At 47.0% G+C, this 23058-nt stretch overlaps 1 protein-coding gene across 1 annotated transcript in view; it reads right to left on the bottom strand.

The window, feature by feature from the left end:
• The window catches only part of EXOC3 (exocyst complex component 3), a 334614-nt gene that overhangs the window by 103876 nt on the left and 207680 nt on the right, over positions 1 to 23058 (bottom strand). The window contains exon 10 of the mRNA XM_069219462.1: positions 16861 to 16983. Within this exon, the coding sequence (XP_069075563.1) occupies positions 16861 to 16983 (123 nt within the window). The remainder of the gene's footprint in view (positions 1 to 16860; positions 16984 to 23058) is intronic.

Genomic DNA, 23058 nt, shown 5'->3' with positions numbered 1-23058 from the left:
GTTAGCTTGGATATCCCCCAAAAAGCCAGACGTCCTCAAACAGGCGTGGCGCCTAAGGGCCACTGTTGATGCTACCACTGTGCCTAGTGAGTCAGCCGGGATCAGTAGACATAGGATCATGAACTTTGCTGCATCTCTCCTGTAGGAAAATGCCTCTGATGGCACTTTTTGCCTTTTGTTGATGCTAGTTATGATTGAAAGTGTGCTGGGACTCTGCTAACCAGGCCTCAGCATCAGTGTTCTTTCCCTAAACTGTACCTTTGTCTCTACAATTGGCACAGCCCTGGTACACAGATAAGTCCCTTGTAAAGTCCCTTGTAAATGGTACCCCTGGTACCAAGGGGCCTGTGGCCAGGGAAGGTCTCTAAGGGCTGCAGCATGTATAATGCCAGCCTGGGGACTCCTCATTCAGCACATGCACACTGCCTCACAGCTTGTGTGTGCTGGTGGGGAGAAAATGACTAAGTCGACATGGCACTCCCCTTAGAGTGCCATGCCCACAACCCACTGCCTGTGGCATAGGTAAGTCACCCCTCTAGCAGGCCTTACAGCCCTAAGGGAGGGTGCACTATACCACAGGTGAGGGCATAGTTGCATGAGCTAGTGCAGGGTAGCAATAAAGAGTATATGGTCTGGGAGTTTATCAAACACAAACTCCAGAGTTCCATAATGGCTACACTGAATACTGGGAAGTTTGGTATCAAAATTCTCAGCACAATAAAAACACACTGATGCCAGTGTGGGATTTATTGTAAAATGCACCCAGAGGGCACCTTAGAGATGCCCCCTGTATACCAGTCCAACTACTAGTGCTAGGCTGACCAGTTTCTGCCAGCCTGCCACATGCAGATGTGTTCCTGGCCACATGGGGAGAGTGCCTTTGTCACTCTGTGGCCAGGAACAAAGCCTGTACTGGGTGGAGGTGCTTCACTCCTCCCCCTGCAGGAACTGTAACACCTGGCGGTGAGCCTCAAAGGCTCAAGCCTGGTGTTACATCACCCCAGGGCACTCCAGCTAGTGGAGATGCCTGCCCCTCCGGACACAGCACCCACCTTTGGCGGCAAGTCCAGAGGAGAAAATGAGAAAAACAAGGAGGAGGACAGCCCCTACGCTGTCCTGAGCTGAGGTGACCCCTGCCTTAGGAAATCCTCCATCTTATTTTGTGGGATTCCCCCCAATAGGATTAGGGATGTGCCCCTATCCCCACAGGGAGGAGGCACAAAGAGGGTGTAGCCGCCCTCCAGGACAGCAGCCATTGGCTACTGCACCGCAGACCTAAACACACCCCTAAAGTTAGTATTTAGGGGCGACCTTGAAACCAGGAAATCAGATTCCTGCAACCTGAAACAAGAAGAAGGACTGCTGACATGAAAGCACCGCAGAGACTACAACTGACTTGGCTCCAGCCCTACCGGCCTGTCTCCGGATTCAGAGAACCTGCACAGTGACGCATCCAGCGGGACCAGGTACCTCTGAGGACTCAGAGGACTGACCTGCACCTAAAGGACCAAGAAACTCCAGAGGACAGCGGCTCTGTCCAAAACTACAACAAAAAAAACATGTTTAAAGAAGACTCCAGCCTCACTCCGGAAGCCTGAGTCCCCAGCTCGTGTCCAGAAAAACCAACACCGCAGAGAGGACCCCCAGGCGACTCCAACGACGTAGACACACTGAGTCAACCTCCCTGCACCCCCACAGTGGCACCTGCAGAGAGCATCCAGAGGCTCCCCCTGACTGCGACTGCCCGGTAACAAAGGAACCTGATGACTGGAAGAAGCACTGCACCCTCAGCCTCCAGGACCGAGAGGAACCAACCACCGGTGCAGGAGTGACCAGCAGGCAGCCCTCATCCTAGCCCAGTCGGTGGCTGGCCCGAGAAGCCCCCCCGTGCCCTGCCTGCTTCGCCAGAGTGAGCCCCGGGTCCCTCCATTGACTTCAATACAAAACCCGACGCCTTGTTCACACACTGCACCCAGCCACCCGTGCCGCTGAGGGTGTATTTTGTGTGCCTGTTTGGGACCCCCCCCCACCTGCTAACAGACTGAACCCGGAACACCCCTGTTCTGCATAGGCGCCTATGTTATTTGGGCCCTACTTTGACCTCTGCACCTGACCGGCCCTGTGTTTCTGGTGCTGGGTGTTTGGGGTTGACTTGAACCCCTCAACGGTGGGCTGCCTATGCCCAGGAGACTGAACGTGTAAATGCTTTACTTACCTGAGAAACTAACCAATACTTACCTCCCCCTGGAACTGTTGATTTTTGCAGTGTCCACTTTTAAAATAGCTTATTGCCATTTTTGCCAAAACTGTGTACATTACTGTTTTAATTCAAAGTTCCACACTTACCTGTGTGACGTACCTTACAATTTATGTACTTACCTAAATTCTGAATCCTGTGGTTCTAAAATAATTTAAGAAAATAATATTTTTCTATATAAAAACCTATTGGCCTGGAGTTAAGTCTTTGAGTGTGTGTTCTCATTTATTGCCTGTGTGTGTACAACAAATGCTGAACACTACCTTCTGATAAGCCTACTGCTCGACCACACTACCACAAATTGGGCATTAGTATTATGTAATTTTGCCACTATCATCCTCTAAGGGGAACCCTTGGACTCTGTGCACACTATCTCTGACTTTGAGATAGTATATACAGAGCCATTTTCCTACATCTCCCATCAGTAACTGCTTGAGAAAGTACAGCCCGGTACTCCTCCGGTTCCTGTGGCAGCACTTGCACAACCGTATACCACACTGTGTGGGAATGATGGATCAAAAGGCATGAGCTGTTCACGGACAGCAATTCCAGGCTGGCAGCAGAAAATATCTTCTTCTCAATTGTGTCCAGCCTCTTGGATTCCCTATTCGGGGGAGCGGAAGAAAAAGCGTCCTGGGAAGTGGAGGCTTGGATAACCAAGCTCTAAGGGATGGGGTGTTGCATCAGGAAATCTGGGTCAGCCAGTGCAGGGTGAAATTGGTGGGCAAAAATCCTGCTCACATCAGGCCCTGTGCTGGATTTGGACCAAGTACCCAGAAGATCATCCATAAGGGCTCCATGTAGGGGAGCAGGAGTTGAGAGGATGAAGTCCAAGGCTGAAGCACCTGTCTAGAGGTTAGTGCTGACTGCCACATAGGCAGCTCAAGGTCCAGGACCTCGGCTACTCTCGGCACCACCATTGTATATGAAATACCCTCCTCCTTATTCACGGTGGGGGAGAGAGCATGCTATATCTGGGGAGGTATACAGCCCACTGACTTCCAGCGACCCTTCCTCTTCCTCACCATAAACTAGCTCATAGAAATAAGGCTCAGGATCCAAAACTGGCAGCTAGATCCTGCTGGCACTGGAGTCTGCTTTATACAATGCCCCCCCGTCTCCATGGCGGCGCCAGGAATGTCGACATGAGAACCAGCACTGGGGAGGGTCGAAGTGGTATGAACGGTACCAATTCCGATTCGTAAATGGATCTTTGGGTGCCCCTCAGAGCCCAGGCCAAAGTCGTTGGCGCAGAACCTGAAGGGGCCCCTTCCAATTCCAAAGGGTCTGAAGGTGTGCCAGTGGAGTTGGACTGCCCAAAAATTAGGCGTATGACCTCATAAAACTCTTTAAGCTGGGCAGGGGTTGCTCTGACTGACGGAAACAGCAAGTTGGCCCAGACGCAAGCTCCACAGATGGAGGCCTTGATCAACGACGCTCCCTCGTTGCATGAGGTGAAGTCGAAGAACTTTTCGCCTTCTTCTACTTCTTCTTATGCCTCGACTCACCTGAATGTCCGAAGGACTTGGAGTGGGATGAAGAAGATGGGGGATGTTGGGGTCTGTGACCTATCCCAAGACCTTCCTCTTGACCACGATCGGTACCTACGCAAAGCAGACCGGTGGGCCGCCATCACCTTTAGGGTGCGCTCCCTCAAAGCCTTTGGATTCATGGACTGGCACTCGGAACACGACTTCAGATCGTGATCGAACTCCAGACGCAAAAGGCACACGAGGTGCAGGTCCATACCGGACATCACCCAAAGGCAGGATCCGCTGGGCTTGAACACAGTCTTACGCTAAGACATCCTTCGATGCACCAAAAGTGTAAACACTTAAAAAAGCTTCAACAAAAGTTTTAAATAGGCCAGTTAAAAAAGTGATTTAGGGGTAGCTCTTTCTTCGGATCAGCGCTGGCTGGCATGGGAAGAAAAGAACTGATATCAGCATGCTGGGGTGGCGTCTATATAGAACCCACAATGTCATATCTGGCACGGACGATGCCGACAAGGGACATTGAGCCGATCAACACCATCTAAAGGCGTGCAGGAGTACTGCACGAGAAAAATCTCCAAATCCAAACTGCTGCCTGGAGGAAATTCTAATGTACAGAATCTGCAACTAAATGTCTCTATCGGATATATATGTACATATACATACTAAATATATATATTCACTAGATTGCCATATTATTCCAAAAGTGTCATATGCGTTGCCTTATTTCTTCTCTCAAGACCTTCCCCCTTGCAATGCATTTTTGCAAGTTAGGCTCATCGTTGCCTAAGGCTTCACATATACTTTAATATGCAAAACTGCAATGTGCTATTTTCATTGATGTGCACTTACAGTATAAACATGTTTTATTACCTCTTCTCTTTTATTTTATTTTCCATTAATGTGATAGTGCACTTCATATGTTATGTATTCATTCATATTGATATACAAAGGAAAATAAATAACGTTAGTTGAACATGCAAGGGAATGGTTTAATTTTTTATCAAAATAAGGTTGAAAAATATTATAAAAAGTTTATGTAAGACCCTTTTGGAGAGAGAGCTACACAGATTCCAAAAGATGCATTTTCTCGATATGTGTACAACGTCATAGAGACAGCGTGGACTTGTCTACCAGCAGGCGAAAGACTTGAAAAATACTACCTATGAGAATGCATGCATGTCTGCCACTGAGGAAGCGCAAATTTTTGACAAGATGTTTGAGCTCATGTAGACATTAGCTAGGAGAGGGGAAGAGGTGAGCCTATCAATCCTGTTGCCAATGTATATAATATGTTAATTAACTATTTTAATTTTCTTCACCATAATGCTTATATAAGCAATTGTGGCTTTTTGTATACTGTGCACTAAAGTAGGGCCTTTTATATATTATTAAAGACCTTTAAAATAATAGTGTGGATTTGTGTGTATGTGTGAACCTACTTAAAATGAATTCCTAGTAGTCTCCAGCATGACAACCAAAACATGGGTTATCTCCAAGTATGTTGGAGATGCATGGGCCACAGCCTGTTTCTCCCACTTAAGATGGTTCAAATCCGCCCTGGCCAAAGGGCCATGGAGAATCTACTGGGTCGCAACTACAAGTGGACTTGGAAAAATGGAGATATTACAAAGAGCTGACAACGTGGTAGACATATAGGGGCATATTTATACTCCGTTTGCGCCGGAATTGCGTCGTTTTTTTGGACGCAATTTCGAAGCAAAACTAACTCCATATTTATACTTTGGCGTTAGACGTGTCTAGCGCCAAAGTCCATGGAGTTAGCGTAATTTTTTAGCGTGGACACCTACTTTGCGTTAATTATATGCAAGGTAGGCGTTCCCGTCTAAAAAATCGACTCCGAGGCATGTGCGTCGGATTTATACTCCCGGGCAAAAATCACGCCCGGGAGTGGGCGGGTAAAAAAAAATGACGTACGGCCGCTTTTGCGCCGTTTTTTAGCGCCTGCAAAAGGCAGGCGTTAAGGGACCCGTGGGCTCTGAAGGAGCCCAGAGGTGCCCTCCCATGCCCCCAGGGACCCCCCCTGTCACCCTTGCCCACCCCAGGAGGACACCCAAGGATGGAGGGACCCATCCCAGGGACATTAAGGTAAGTTCAGGTAAGTGTTTTTTTTCATTTTTTTTTGTGGCATAGGGGGGCCTGATTTGTGCCCCCCTCCATGCCACTATGCCCAATGATCATGCCCAGGGGACATAAGTCCCCTGGGCATGGCCATTGGGCAAGGGGGCATGACTCCTGTCCTTGCTAAGACAGAAGTCATTTTCTATGGGGGTTGGGAGTCGAAAAAAATGGCGCAAATCGGGTTGAGGCGAAAAAATTGCCTCAACCTGACTTGCCCCATTTCTTGACGCCCAAGCTCCATTTTCCCCTACGCCGGCGCTGCCTGGTGTACGTTGTTTTTTTTAACGCACACCAGACGGCGCCGGCGGCTAACGCCGGCTAACGTCATTCAATAAATACGGCGCCCGCATGGCGCTTCAGAATGGCGTTAGCCGGCGCTAATTTTTTTGACGCAAAACTGCGTTAGCGCAGTTTTGCGTCAAAAAGTATAAATATGGGCCCTAGTTTTAAATATAATCTACAGGTTCTACTATTCCACCATAAAAGTGGATACTTATTTTTTTATAGATTATTAAATCACTGCCAAACACAAAAGGATAAATCTAGATTTCATGTCACCTGTTTTGGAGGTACAGTGGTTCTGAAAGAAAGTGCATTAACTCATTCAAGTAACTGTTGTGTGTCACAGAAAAGTTATACATTTCGTGAACCCTGCATGGAAATATAGTAATTACATTTCTCAACATTATTAGTAGCTGCTGACAAAACTATACTAACAGACTGTCAAAACCTTAAAGCTTCTTCACTGAAGGGATGAAAAACAGATTTTACAAATACCATAATATTGGCAAAACCTAAATGTGCTAATGACATAAGAGGAATTAGCGTAGAAAGTCAATGATTTAGAAGGGTTATGCACTTTGAGGGTGAACACTCAATTCTGGGGCTGCATAAATGTCCAAGTACTGTTAACCTTGAGAGTTTGGCTTGGAAGCCAACGAAGGTGGCTGCTCTGTAAGACAGCTCCACGCCTCCACTCTCATAATTCGTCTTATGCCACAGATCCCCAGGAGATCATCCATGGAGAATTCCTTGGACGCAGTGGCATCACAAAACACACTTGGGGCCCTGACAGCAGACATTCATAGAGCAGAAGGGCCCACTTCCCAAGAGACAGGATTGGCACCAGACAGGAGCGACTGGATGCAAGAGACTCGAGGTATATGACGGAGGGCTCCTCCATGTGAGTAGTGGAGTCAGAGGAGTGCCTCCAGCCCTCTCTCCGCAGCCGCTCTGAGTGGGGGTGCAGTTTCGGCTGTTGGAGATTGCGGGCCTGCTGAGGTGCTGTGGCGGCCATGGGCTGAAGGGGAGAGCCGGGCCTGCTGAGGGTTTCCTAATATACTGGCCTATTCACTGCTGACACTGCCCCAGCAGAGATGCAGTCAGCCCAGTGTTGCAGACAGAGGAAAAATTGAAGGCTTCTGCCATTGCACAGTTCGTTCAGGGGATTGACTACACCCTCCAGAGCCTGAGGTGAGGCCAGTGGCTGTTTTTGACACACTGTGGAGCATGGAAGACCCCCATTCATTATCTGGGATAAGAGGCAGCCATTGTGGGCGGAGCACTTCTCCTGGAACTGATCATAGTTCACTGGAATACTGGATACACAAGGCTTTCATATGACTCCAATAAATTAATGCATCCTTGCAGACGGGAGGCCCGTGAGTGCTTGGAAGGGTGGAAACTCCATTTGAAGGAGGCTGCAACTACTAAACTGCCTACTGAGGTGCAGGCATTCTGCAGGTGCTCTTAGGATTTAGCACCTTCTGTTACACCTAGTCAGCCTGTACTGTCTGACATCTACTGTGCCTTGTTGCTCGTAGCAGGGCGCCCATGGTCGGCAGCACAACTGCATCGCACAACACCTGTGACCTGGCCCCTGTGTGTGCCAGGCACCCACAAAGCAAGCCACACTATGGGGAGGTGTGTGTGTGAGTGAGTGAGTAAGAGAGTGAGTGAGAGAGTGAGAGAGAGAGAGAGAGAGAGAGACTGTTGACTCACACACCCCCACCTCCTGTTGGAGTGCCATACCAGAGTGGGGCCTTGCTCGGCTGCACACTTGCCACAAACCCTGAGAAATATGGGGAACCCCGCATTGTCCAGGACTGACAGAGTGAATTGTGAAGCAGCAACTATACAGAAAGAGAGGCAGCCCCCTTCAGCCTGGACAGACAGACACAAGAGAGAGAGAGAGAGAGAGACAGAGAGAGAGAGAGACAGAGACAGAGACAGAGACAGAGAGAGAGAGAGAGACAGAGAGAGAGAGAGAGAGAGAGAGAGAGAGAGAGAGAGAGAAGCAGCAGCACTACTCAACACCCTCGACCCCAAGACACTGGACTCTTACCATAACCAATCGACCTCCCACTATGACATGAGGCAATCCGTCGGCCCCTATAGCACAGCAAAAGATAGGCAAATACACTAAACACACAGCATCATCGGGCGAGGCTGGTGCGGAGAGAGGGGGTAAAATTAGGTCAGAAGGACTCCAAACGCCCTCTACGCTACAAGCTATTCAAGACCTAAAGGAAACTATGAAAGGCAAAACGAGTGAACTGAAAGTGGATTTATCCTTGACTCTGCAAGACTTGCGGAATACAGTGGACAGAGTTACAGAAGTGGAGGGTAGGGTCTCTGAAAAGGAAGACCTAGTCAAATCACAGGACTCCCATACACCCTCTTTCCAAAGAATGGTTAGTCAACTAGGAGCCAGAACAAAAGACACTGAGGAAAAGTCAAGATGTAATAATCTACGCAATGTGGTAATTCCGGAGGTGACAGAGGGTGCCTTGCCAACCACATTCATCTCAGACTGGCTGAAGAACTCGGTACCTGACACTGAGGTATCACCCTGCTTTTAAATAGAAAGTGAGTACAGGGCCCTCGTTGCAAAGCCTCTAGTGAGCTCCCCACCTCATCCCTTCATTACGCAAGTCTTCAACTACGCTGACTGCGATGTCATCATCCAAGTGGGAGTCCTCTCCAGTAATCTTCCCAGATTATATGAAAGTTCCGCAGCAAAGGAGAACATTCTAAGAGGTAAAACAAAAACTGAGAACCATTAGCATCCAATTTATGGTCCCCTTTCCTGCTCATCTAAAAGTCAGGTTCAGACTATTTTTTTGATACTCCAGATGCAGCCTGGGTGGTGCAGAGGGGAGGCAAAAGAGGCAGTCGATATGAAGGACATATGGGAGAGTAGAATACAGCTCCACAATGCAGGAATCGACAACAGGAATGCAGGGTTCGCTCGTTTGACACAGACAGATCTCCAGTGGGACGGTCGGCCTATGCAACAGGGACAGACTTCATTCCCGATACTGAAGCAACCAACTCTCTAGTATCCTCTCAGGAGTCCCCAGGATAGACATGTCCTATCAAGTATTGTAAAGGTGTCCATCTACTTCTTAAGAGATTGCGTGGTGGTGCCTCGAGATGACTGGAATTCAAACCCTGGGCTGTTTTAATTTATGACCTTCTGATTTTTGAAGTTCACAGGGGAGGGGGGTTGGGGCATGTTTGGGAGGGGGGCTGCACGGCAGGGGAGATAAATATCTCAGGCTAGCCCAGTTGGCTATTGTCCCTGGTTGCATCACAACAGATACTTCTAGTTGGCAAAGTATGGGGTGGGCATTAGCACGAGGGGGCTGTCTTGACTTAGTTCTGGTACACTCACACAATCATTTAATTAGGCATCACAAATGAATTGTGCATGCCAAATTATGGGCATTGCTGATTATGCTGACATTCCCACGGACAAATGGTTGATCCACCGCAAAGCATCTTCAGAGGGAGGCTTAATATTCTTTCATGGAACATTAATGGTCTTTTAGACAATATTAAATGAAGGACGGTACTGAGGGTGGCACATAACAATACCCCAGAAATTCTCATGATGCAGCAGACACATCTAATGGGCAACCGCTGTACATTCCTGGCACGCAAGGGATTCTCAAGGGTATTCCACACAGGGTTTCATTGCGGCTCAAGAGGAGTCGCCATTCTAGCATGGAAACATGTCCCCTTAAAGGTGACTAGGGTGTGGCATGACAAGTTTGGGCATTATGTGATAGTGACCAGAACTATGTAGGGGTCTCCATTATCAAAGTGTACATTCCCTGTCCTCTAACAAAGTTCATAATGACACTAAGCAGTCTCCTTCTAGGGCGTCCGGCGACCCAACTGATTTTGGGTGGCGATCTTAAGAGGGTTGTCCGCACAGCTTGGACTGCTCTTCCATTACAGCCTCAGTTGGGGCACACCTGACAATACTGGCCATCTTTTTGCATAATATGTCCTTAAAGGATGTGTGGTGGGCACATTACTTAGTGGAGCGCTGGTACACCTTTCTTTCCGAATATGCATAGACAATTCTCCTGACTGGACTAATTCCTTCTCCCTAAACAAGAGAGGCACACGGTATTAGCCATCCAAATCTTGGAAAGGGGATTGTACGACCACTTGCCAGTGTTGCCTGACTTCGCCTCAGGTCCTGTTGGAGGGGTGCGCATGAGTCACTAGAAGCTGTTAGACGGGGCATTCCGGATGGCCTGCCAGCAGATGAGAAGAGTGTCGGTGGACTCCCTGGGTGTCCTATGGGAGGCTTTGAGGGCTATTGTGAGGGGGGGGGGGATTATTAGCTACAACAGAGGCCAGAGGGGGCAGACTCATAACTGAATCACTATTCAGGGGAAAAGGGCCAGAGGCAATGCAGTAAATCACAATTTTATTATCACAGAGACAGAGGTCAGAGCGGCTGGCAAAGAATTATTCTGGAAAGACTTATTTTGAACAGTATGCCTGCAGAGAACACTTTAATGAAATGTTCAAACACAGGTTCTGCTAAGGAATTAACTATGTGAATGTCGTATTTATTAATGGAAGTACAAGTATAAAAGCACTGAGCATTAACTACACAGAGACTGTTATGACCTCTCATAGTTTGTTTACTTGTGAAATAAGCACAACGCAAATATTGATTAGTAACATTTCAAGAAGGACTCTGAAAGTGGCACTTTGAACTATAACTCCCAGAATGCCCCTATGTCTTTATCAGGCAGGTAAATGAGAACCATGAGTGGCTACAAACTAAAACCACCTGAGGAAGACGAAATGTTGAAACACGTAATGGTGTTTGAAGTGCTGCTCTGTGAATAAGTGGAATCTGCTAACCTTTACCTGTGGGAGTGCAGCAATTCTTGTTGGCTTATTTTTCAAGGGTTCTCGTCTAAACCCTATGCTGACACCGGCAGTCAGAATGCGCTGCTTTTCAGACCAATTGTTTTGCAACACCGCCCCCCCCCCTGGGCTCAACCCTGTGCTGGCACCGGCAGTCAGAGCGCGGCGCTTTTCAGGCCATTTGCTTTGCAACACACACACACACACACACACACACCTGTACTGGTGGTCTCCAGTACATAGTTATAGTTAGAACCCTGTTTCTACAGGAAAAGTGTTTTTAGACTTGCCTATAACTTTGGTACAGTTTGACGAACCTTTCCAAAATAAAGTGTTGCAGTGATTCTTGTTGTGCATGTAAAGTTTTGGGGTGATCCTTCAAGCGGGGTCTGAGAAAAAGGGGTATAAAAAAACCCACTGCATTTCCCCATAGGAATCTTTAGAACAGGCTGAATCACTGGAAAAAATTACACCAAATTTGGCAGAATGCTAGTTGTCGGTACGGAGATCACGTTTTTGCTTATTTGGAGTAAATCTGTTCAGTAGTTTTTGAGAATCTTAGGGAAATTCAAATTTGTTTATCTCTGGTCATGAAGTATTTGCGAATAAAGACGAGCTTGTGCAGGAAGAGCACAACTCTGATTGGATGCCAACACTTCACTCCAGGAATTGCTGGCAGCCATCTTAGGACTCGACTCAGAAAAAAGTAAAAATAAAATAAAAGGGGCCAGAGTAGGAACACCCTGACTCCTCAGCACTGGTGGAAGGGTCCAATAGGACCCTAGCCGCCCAAGCCCAAAATTTTTTTTTTTTAATTATATTTTTGCTGCAAGTTCGCGAGATTCACAAATTAGAGGCAAACAATAAAAAAACAACAAAGCACAGGCTCATGTGCTTGTTTTCTTTTTTTTTTTTTAATAGGCCCCTGGCTGGGCCAGGTCCCAGGGACATTAAAAATTCAGTGTGTGGGGGACTCCTGTCCCCCGACAGCTGTGGGGACTACCACATCCCCAGAGCTTTTTTTTTTTAATGGCCTGAGGACCGCTAGCCCCATAGGGCTTCCATTTTTAAATATGGGGGGAGCCCTGCGAACCCCCGTGCCACGGGGATCACCACCCCAGGGCTTCTATTGTATCGGTGCTGACATGAGGACCGCCACCTCCCCCGGGCTGCCTTGTTTATAAAATTTGTGTGGGCCTCCAGGGCATTGGTGAAAGTATATGCAGAGGGGCCTGCAGCCCCCCCGATGCCCTGGGGACCTCCACCTTCCCAGGGATTTCAATTTAATATACATGGGGGAACCTTGCCCCCCCCCACCTGTGCTCCGGGGACCACCACTCCCAGGGCAAAGTGTAAAAAAAAAAAAGTAAGGGGGTCCCTCTGCACAGCTAATTACTCCACATGTTATATCATTGATGACATATTCTATGCCACATTTCATATTCTCACTGAAAAATTAGCAATTAAATTATTGATGAGACAACTGTGCATGGCGATGGCACAAGTAATAGTTACCTTACTGCGCAAGTTTTAGTTACTTGAAAGAACTAACTATAACTGCTGAATTTCTATGGTTTTGTACGAGTAAATTCAGAGTGGCGGACATAGCGGTAATCCCAAAGCCGGATCTTCGGGGAACACGATGAGTAGTACAGACCAATATTGCTGTTGAGGTTAAGGTATGGGCTAAAGTGTTGGCCAATAGATTCCTGGAGGTGCCTGAAACTGTATTCTTCCCGATCAGTCTAGGTTTATGCCCTGATGGCCACTTGACATAGCATCAGAAGGATCAACAACGCCATAGAACTGAGTGCTAGTCTACCGGGCCATGAAGCTTTGCTAATGGTGGATTGTCAAAAGTTGTTCATTAGCTATACCAGACTGTTGTATACCCACCTCCAAGCAAAGTTACGGATCAGCAACCTACGAAATAGGGAGGGGTAGCCAGGAAGGGTGCCCACTCTCCCTCTTACCCTTTGCCTTGGCGAAAGAGCCTTTGGCATCCTTTGTGACAATTAATGCACTGTTCCAAGGCTTTCAATGATCCCAACAGATGACGACAGGATCTGCTTGTATGTGCACGACGTCTTGCTAGATAACGCTGCTGAGACAAGCCCTCAGGCTCTGCAAATACTAAAAACATTTCGCATGAATAAGGCTAAGCCCACTATCTAACCCTTTGCCCCTTAGCAGTGGTTCCCAACAATTTGACTGCTGTGGACCCCCACTTTATCATTACTGAAACCCAGGCTTAAACATTGTAGATGATTTGAGCGACAAAATATACAAAAAATGCAGAACAAGCCTTCCATCAAACACATGTACACATGATAAAAAAATGTATCTCATTTTCAAATACAATTAAAAATATGAAAATTTTAATAGGAAGGTTGGAGCTTTCCTAACTCTATTGAAGCCACACATCGTCCATACTATATTCTGTTTGATGCACTTTCACTGCTCCCACGACTCAATCTGAGGATACTAATTTCATTTTTAGCCTCCAATTTCAAATTCCAATTTCACTTTTAGCCACTTCATTTATAAACACTTTATTAATATTTCAATATTAGTTAATTTTCTAAGTAATCAAGGACTACCTGAGGAGGTTTTGCAGACCCCTAATGGTCCCTGGACCATAGGTTGGAAACCACTGCCTCATAGTTGTGCCATGGGCCCCGGATTTCAGTGTTCTTCCAACCAGATTCAAATATCTAAGGGTGTTCATAACCAAAAACAGAGCCTTGGACCAAGAGGCTAACCTTAAATCACAGTTGATGGGATTGGCCAGGAACATTAGGTGTTGGACCTCTCTCCTGTAGTCCATGCTTGACCATCTTTAAAATGGATGTATCCCGAATTGTCCTCGAAAAATGTTGTAGGCCTACCTTTGAGGATGCCAGAGCCACCCTGGATCTGACTTTATGTTAAAGAGCAGCACATCTACTGGTGCCCAATGAATGGTGGTTTGAGGGGTTTGGGGACACAGCCTACGAGGCAGAGGGGCGGATAATGGGTCAAGACCACATCTCACATTTATTAAATGGTGGCGACTTACCACAGTCTCTAGGGGCTTCAACTCAAGTGGTGTTAACCACTTGGAGAGTAGCTACAAAAGCAAAAACGGCTTACACTAGAGATCCTGCTATGGAAGATGACTAGACTCCCTTAGGTGTTTGCGCTCTGCGGCTTCGCCAAATGGGATACCAAAGGCATATCAAAGGCATGAGAGATGTGATTAAAAGTGGGTCATTGAAGCCCTTTACAGAGCTGCAGGAAGAAAATCAAATGCATCGTACCAAGTTTTTTCGCTACCTTCATAGTCAGCATGTGCTTACACTATATTTATGGTCAGATGTCAAAATCCCAGAATACTCACCTCCAGAGACGAAAATCTTTTTTACAGCTATCAAAGCCCACAAACTGTCAGTTCTATACCACACACTGTTCCATCACCAGGTTCACTTACACAACTGAGGGAGGTGTGGTCTAGTGACCTGATACCAACAAAAGAACAGGGGCTGGAGAGGCTGTGGCCACTCCCAGAGAATGAGTGATGGGCTCTCAGTTCCACCTTCTACAACTCAAATTATTACACCACCCACAGCTCATGAGAACACGGCTGTTTAGAATGAGGCTGACTGGCTCTGGGTGTTGCCTGTGATGAACAATGCCACATGGGATTTACGACATACCGTGGGGAGCCGTCTGCCCCGGTCACATTCTAGGGGCAGTGATGGGTTTGGAGGATCCCCAGAGAGCCAAGACTGATTTCACTGCACATTGCAGATGAGGAGGGGCAGGGGTGAGGGGAGTTGGGGGGGGTGGGTGGGTAAATGACATAAAATGGAGCTGATCTAGCCAGGTCTGCTAAAACCACAATGGGATATCGCAAAAACATGGAGGAGTGCAGAGGGCCCCTTCCCTGGAAGGATGGGCAAAGGGCATGGACTCATGTATGGTCCTGAGGAGCCCAGTGTACCAAGCCAGGGGCTGCTCACAAAATCACTTCAAAATTTGGGAGGACTGGGATGGACACTGAGGGACACCATGCCTGTCTAGGTCGTAATCCATTAACAGTGAGATATGCTCCTTGGAGGCCACATCACTCTGAAACCCTGCGGGAGGGCTTGCTGCTTGTTCTAAAGTGTATCCATAAAACAGTGGGAAAAATTGTGCTGTGACCTCAGTAGCTCTACAGTGTTAGCTGTTGGGAAGCAAGCCAGCTGCAACAGCAAGTTATGATGGTATGTAGCATTATGACAGGTTTCCAGAGACACCAAGAAGGACAGTATGTTACATATAAAAAAAAAGGGAACAGTAAGCTCCATTTATATTTTGGCAAATGCAGGACAGCTATCAAATAGAAGCAGAAGACCAATCAGCCTTATTTAGCCTGTGTACGTATCAATGCACTCTAACCAGGATGGAAAGGAACACAATACTTTTTGACAGATATCCTGCATCTGCAAAAACTCTAATTCCACCCTGGGACTTAGGCTGCACTACTGCTAGTGGTTTCAGTAAGAACCAGATTGCTCTCTGATTAGATGCAAATATTTGCAGGAGCATGAAAGCAAGATTGATGATTTTATGCTTTAAAAATGAAAAGTACACAAAAAATGCAACTAGGAAAAAAATATTTTGCTGTGAAAATGTGGGTACCATTTCTATGAAGCATCTGTCAGTAAAATGTGTTGATGCATGCAAATCTCACCCAAATACTCATAATGGAAAATAAGTATAGTACACATTGCCACAGTAGCTCCTGCCATTGAACAGAACTACTAAGCTACTTGTGAAAGAGCAGAATGCTGTCACTCACAGTAAAGCCAGCCGACAGATTAATAGCGAGAGACAGAAGTTTACTAAACACAAAAGGTCTTGGTTAACACTAGACCTAGTTAGAGGTCCAGTTCTTAAAGAAAGTCACAAAAGTGTACCCCAGGTACGTCTTTGCATTAGATTTATGTATATTATTAATTCACAACGATTTTCGAAAGTAGATCAAGAAACAACTTCTAGGAAATATTTGTGATCTGTATTTTAGCTCCAACAAATATGCATGTGTAGAATTGCTTCTGCGAAAATCTGTTGAGCGTTTGCAACTTTACTTTCCCTCCAACCACTTTTTCCCAGCCCCGGAAGAAGTTTTACTTCTGCCCTTGTCAGGAGTAAATTTCCAACCTTTCTTAGTAAGGGAAAAGATTAGCAAAGAGTTGGTGAAAACACTTAAAACATGGAAGCTAGTTGGGGTGTACAGACTCAAAAAGGTATTCCAATCCTGGAACTATAGCTTACCGCTACCTCCAGCCCCAGTATGTAGATCTGCGGAAGGGTGGCAAAATAAGTAATTTTCTAGCATTCAAGCCCTACTCAGTATTAGCTCTGACATAATCATAGAGGCTATTATAAGAGCTCTAATGTAAGGAGATTGCTGCAATAATATGTTGCCACACTACGTGGCACCAAAGGGACAAGTAGATTTTTTAACAGAACAAGCAGATTTAAAAATCAACTTGTCACATGGACAAGTAGATATTTTATTAAATTTACACCTCTGAGAGCCATAACATGTCTCATGACGTATGGCTAATGAGTGTTAATTAATAAGATGAAATAACACCTACATACAATTAATGTACAGTAAAGGTATGTTAATATAAAAAGTAGAAGCAAGGGGCATATACATGCAGCCTTGGCTGTCAACAGATACCATAGTGAAAAAGAACTCCAATGTTTGGGGCCAAAACCTATATACAAATACATAAGCACAGATTGTAAAGTTACCTTTTTGTAGGGTGGTTTAATTTTTGCAAAGTCATTAAAATAATCCTCGACAGTGACACAGATTGTGTCCACAGAATTTGTTCCTGCCAGCCACTTCCTCGTCATCAGGTCACTTAGATGTTGCTATAAATACAAAAGGAACAAATCAAAAATGCACCTATCTATTCTCTATTATAGTGCATCATGGAACACATTATTTCAAAGCATGAAGTGTTTTCTAGCACACATATATGAATACATTAATACCATGTGTCACAAATGCATTCCAAAACACCCGTCTCTGTTATCACAATCTTAAATTGCCCTTCCATAATCTGATGTCTGCATTTCCCTTTCACAGGTAGAAAAACGTTATGTTGCATCTGGGGAACATATCTGGGGTCTGCGTTTGAACAGATATCAAGCAATACCTTACTCTTTTTATAAAAATAATAATAATAAAAATAGTATTTTTTGGGGGTTTGTACAAAAGGTAAGACACTGGTAAGTTGCGGTTAGGATAGTATAAACAGACATGTTACACCTGAAAGGAAAGGTCGTAGTGTCTCTATGCATCATTGCACAACAAGAAAATGGAGAAATAGACCAAACTAATGCTGGGGTCTACTGAGGATGTGAGCAATATGTTCGGGGTGATGTTGCTAAAGCGTGCTGGTGGATCTTGAGCTTTGTCGTTAATGCAAGAGTTTGCCACGGGCATCATGGCACAGTTGTGGGTGGAGAGCACTAGTAAGTATTAGAGCCTGTGGTTGATGCTGGTTGTCAGCACTAGGGAGTGCAGTGAGCACTGATGGATGGTTAGGGGTTAGCATCCTGCAAGTGTGTTGTCCCTTGTCTCCTTGGTTTCCCCGTGGTCCCCTTGGTTAGAGCCCCTAACAGGGACAACCTTTTGGTGGTGGTGGTGGCGGCGAGCAGTGTTGTGATGGGTCTGTGATTTGTCCCATGCCCCCTAGTTTGAGCTTTGTTCATCATGGTGTGTGGGTGTATCCCCTAAATGCTGAGAGTGGTGTGCACTTCAGAGTGGGCGTGTGCCATATTTCGCTTCAATAGTTGTAAGATAAGTCTCCCAGCATTCACTGTCTGTTCTATTGTCCCCCCTCATACGTAGTAGCTTAAGGGTAATTGTTTTGGCCTGTGCCCATGTCAGTACTGTGGTTAGCCAGCACTGGGGGTCCAGAGCTGTGGGCGTCTTCCACCACATCACTATTTGACTTTTGAACAAGACAAAGTCTAGTTCAATGCACCTGTGCAAATGTTTGTCATCTTTAGCTTTGGGGAGGAGACCTAATAGACAGGACTCTGGTGATAGTGTGAGGCTGTGTTCCGCGAGTTCTGCAACAGTATTTGTGACCTCATACCCGATCACTTGCAACATCGGGAACTCCAAGACCATGTGTGAGATTCCAGCTTCCAGTAGCTTGCACCTGGAGCATTCGGGGGTTAGGGATGGGAGCATGCACTTAATGCGTTGTGGGGAGAGGTAGGTGCAGGAGGCTGGCTCAGTTTATGGCGTACACCTATAGCGTGCCACCCTATACTGAGTCCTGGCAACCCTTAGTGATAGTGAATAGGTGTCCAGATAATAAATGCTCTCTAGGGGTAGCTGAGGCGAGCAGCTAAAGCTTATCAAGGAGGAATGTAAAGCACTGCAATACCACAGTAGACAGACAGTAACTCACTTACAAGAAAGAACTACACAAGTGTTGCAAAAACAAAGGATACTTTATTACAGTACTACTACTAGACCAGCATTGGCATATCTCCCTCTGGAGATACCTACACACAATATGTACACGAAATAGCCAACAGAAATAGCATTAAATATACAGGGCCCTATGGGAGGGCCAAACCATATACTAAGAAGGCGGAATGTGGAATAGTGAACAAAGCCAAGTTAAGTGTGGCAGTTAGCTAGGGGCAGATAGAAACACCAGAAGTAAGTACCGTAAGTGACCGCAGTGACCAGATGCAAGATAGTTACCCACCCAGTCATCCCATCGACTAACACAGACAGTTGTGGTTGGAGTTTGTGAGATTCAGGACCCTTCCCAGTGGACCCAGAGGAAACCAGTAAACAAGAGGAAGAAGGGAGAGTATCCCTACTCCAGCATACCCAGAAGACAGGAGTACCTACACCAGGGACCCATATGCAGAGGGGAGAAGGGACTCTCCCTGAAGTCAGTGGAAGCCTCGGATTGTCAAGCTCCTGTCACGACCCGTGGACCAGGCCGGTGGACCCTAAGGACTGATTCCTGATATGGAGGGCCTGAAAAGTAAGGGGACAGAGTCCAGAATCTTTGGAGGTGCCCAAGTGGTGCAGGTGGCAATGCCCACCCTACTAGAGGGGAAGTTCCTGCAAGTCGGTGAAAGAAGTCATCCAGTTGTAGGGTCCAGGAGCCTATGTGCTGTTCCTCAATGGTCGCCGAATTGCAGGAGGGGCAGTGACCAGCCAGGTCACCAACAAGTACTGGCAAGTGCAAGCACTTACAGAGTCTTGGAAATGGAGCCTGGGGGTCTGTAGGGTCACCTGCTCATGCAGGGGTACCCTTACTATTAGGGACATGAACATGGCCCTTCGGCTGAAGGGCCTACCAGAGGGGTGACTTACAGTGTCTAAGTGCAGTGACTATGATATAAGGGAAGCCCTATATCAGGGGTGAAAGCGTGCATGCACCATTTCACGCAGGCTGCATTGGCAGGCCTGCAGACACAGTTTGCATGGGCTCCCATGGGTGGCACAATACATGCTGCAGCCCACGGGGGACCCCCTGGTATACCAAAGCCCTGGGTCCATAAGTACCATAAACTAGGGACTTACAAGGGGGCACCAGTATGTCAATTGAGGGTGTAAAAAGTTACCAAGCAAACAAATTTAGGGGAGAGAGCACTGGCAATGGGGCCCTGGTTAACAGAATCCCAGTACATTACAGTCGAAGACATACTCCGACAATACACAAAAAAGTGGGGGTACTACAACCAGAACCCAGCCTACTATAGTAGGCATGACGTAGATACTTAAATTGTGTGAAGTGGAATCTCGGGTTTCAGGACACCTCTGTCAAGTGCTGTAACACTTTGGACCAAGCTTTGTCTGATGGCAGATGTGGGAGAGCAGTGTTCCACCTGGACCACCCCACTCCTCCGTGTACCCTGTTGGGTGTGAGTTGAGTGACGTGTATAGTGTGGTGATGGCCTGGCATGTGCCTCCCGATGTTAGGAGAACATGAAGTGTTGGAGATGGGGTGGCTCTGCTTCCCCAGTGTTCCAGGTGGTGTGCAACATGTGTTCTATAGTGTAAAATTTCAGGAAGTGGCCAGCCCTATGCTATAGGTGTCCATAAGGTCTTGGAATGACTTGAGGGAGCAGTCTTGGAAAAAGATCTCCCAGTTCGTCAATCCCTACGTCCATCCATGGTTCTGTGTCATGTCTCCCCATTGCCTTGTGGAGTCCTGGTAGGTGCCATATCGCTATTGATAGGGAGCACTGATATGGGAGCCCATACCAAGCACAAATCTGCCAGCATGGTTGAGCCACTATCATCTGACAAGTTCCAGCTGCAGGCGGCTTTCTGGGTTTCTGGGTCTGTCAACCATGTGCAGATACTCGTTCCTTGAAGTCCCAGAGATGGCTGCCCTCTTGGGGCACGCAACTGCCTGCAACCAGCACACTGGCCATTGCAGCTGTGCCACTTTATTATACATTTCATATGTGGGTGCACCAACTCCTCCCTCGAGTAAGGATCATTGTAGAGTGGCAAGAGCTACCCATAGTCTGTCTGAGCCCCATTTCAGTTTGTCTTGTAAGAGCATCAGGCATGGCAGGGAGGCCCCCACCTCACGTAAGAAAACCAGAGTATCATCTCCTTATAGCAAGACAGTGTGCTGTGTGCCATATTTTGGGATCCCTCAGCGCTATCCACGTTCGGACTACTGGCAGGCCAATGGCTCTATTTCTAGGGCAAAGATCAGCAGAAAGAGGGACTGTCCCTGCCTGGTGCCCCTCTCTATTACAAACCGTTTGAGATCAGCTGACCTGTCCAGACTCTTGCTGTCAGGCCCTTGTACAGTGTGCGGTCCAACCAAGGTATTCTGGTCCAAACCCCATGTATTCTAGAGTCAGCAGTAAAAAGTGCCAACTCGGGGCATCAAAGCGTTTTCAATGTCCAGTGACACCGTGACACCACCACCACCAAGCCATGGGCCTCAGGTGGGGTGTCCTGAATGAGGCACAGAAGGCATCAGATGTTACAAGGGTACTGCACATGGGTATGAACCCTGATAGATCATTGTGCACAAAAGTGCTGACTATGGGGAGCAATCTAACACTCTGCCTATATGTTATAGTCTAGGTTCAGGATTGATAATGGTAAAGAGGACTTCTAGTGGGCCTCGACCTGGTTTGGGTAAAACCACTATCAGAGCCTCACAAAGCGAGTCCGGGGATGTTCTATCATTCTAGACTCGTTGAATATCTCTAGCAATTGCTAGGTGACTTGGGCAGAAAATGTGGCATAAAATACAATCAGTAGCCAATCCATGACGGGTGTTCTATTTCAGGTGATTTGGGCGATAGCTAACTGTATTTTCTCGAATTGGAGAGACTGACCCAAATCGGCTCACTGAAGCGGGGACTGTTTGGTTAGCTGTAGGTCTCCTAAGAACCCATGTGTTTGGCTCTGGGGGGTAGACAGCACACAACCCAATACTGATATTGGTAATAAACCCGGAATATGGAGTTAATGGCCGTCTGTGTAGTGGCCAGTGAATCATGGTCTGCCCTAATAGCCTCTATCGCGGATCAGCACTTTTACCATCCATGCCAACAGATTCCCAGAGCGATCTCCCTCGACATGCAGCATGGTCAGGCAGCGCTTGTAGTCATGCTTCCTCAAGCTTGTTTTTGCTTCAGTGCGCGGTCTATGCAGCTGTTGGCGTTCCTCAACCGTCGCAGTCCAGCTGGACACTCCTGTTTCTAAAGGATGCAGCTCCTGTTTGAGAGCCATCAATTAAGTGTCAGCGTATCCCCCATGCGTGGCCATGCACTGACCGCGTGTGACCCTGAAGTGTGCATCCCATTTCAGTGACCTGGACAGGGTGGATCCTTTATTTTGGTCAAAGTATTGGGAGATACACTTCAATAAGTTTTCTCTAAATAGTGAGTCTAGAGATGCTTCTGTTTGCACCCTCTAAGTGGGTATTCTGGGGCACGGCCTGCCCCACTGTAGGGCTAGTTGCAAGAGGCATTGGTCCGAGAGGGTGCCTACCAGGTATTCTGACTGGATAATCTGTGCGCCCTGCGCACCCAGATTTTCGGCGCATACGAGTAGGTCTAGCTTGGTGTGGATGTTGTGGACATGGGAGTAGAGTGAGAATTTGTGATCCAGCGGAAGCCCTAACCACCACGCACCATGTAATCATATTTGGGCAAGACCGATGCAAGTGTTGTGTCATGTGGATTAATGGGAGAACAGAGTGGTTGTGATCTGTGTCTGGCACACAGTTAAAGTCACCGCCCCATATCTCTGGAGAGTGTGGATCATGGAAAAGCACAAGGGTAAGCAAGGTCCCGGAAGCCTGATTGGTTTGTGTTGGGTGTGTATTCTCCCACAAGAGTGAGGAGCCCTAACAAGGTCCCCCTCCATTATGTATTTCCCTCCTGGGTCTACACTATGAGGGTCCACTTTATATGGGACACTTAGGGCAATCCAAATGAGTACTCCACATGCGTAGGCCAATTCAGATGTGCCGTAAACTTGCCCCTCCATTTTGTGCAGCCCTTGTATAGTTCTGTTAGTGTTAGGTGTGACTCTTTCAGTATTGCAATGCTTGTGTGACAGCATTTGAGGTAGGCATTAATTCAGTAGCATTTGACAGGAGCAGCTATGCCATGCACATTCCATTTCATGGCGTTATACTGTGGGGTGTGATTATCCGTGCAGGTTTCCATGTTGTATGTCAATGTGTGTGTTGGGTGGTGGGACGTACGCTAATTCTGCATATATCTAGTGCCCTATGCCAGTTGTTCCACTGCGCTGCAGCAGACCATGCCCTGTGATGTTGAGTTGATGTGCATAAGCAACTCGAGATGACTCTGTTAAAGCAACAGTAATAGTAAAAGATCAAATAGCCCAAACCCTGTCCCCCCTCCTGGGCCAGGTGACTCTTGCACCCCCAGCTATAAATGCCCAACATGTGAACA

Source organism: Pleurodeles waltl, chromosome 2_2 (genome assembly GCF_031143425.1).
Source record: "Pleurodeles waltl isolate 20211129_DDA chromosome 2_2, aPleWal1.hap1.20221129, whole genome shotgun sequence".
Lineage (NCBI taxonomy): Eukaryota > Metazoa > Chordata > Amphibia > Caudata > Salamandridae > Pleurodeles > Pleurodeles waltl.
Note: the sequence above shows the minus strand (reverse complement) of the source record. Positions and strands in the feature narration are given on the sequence as shown.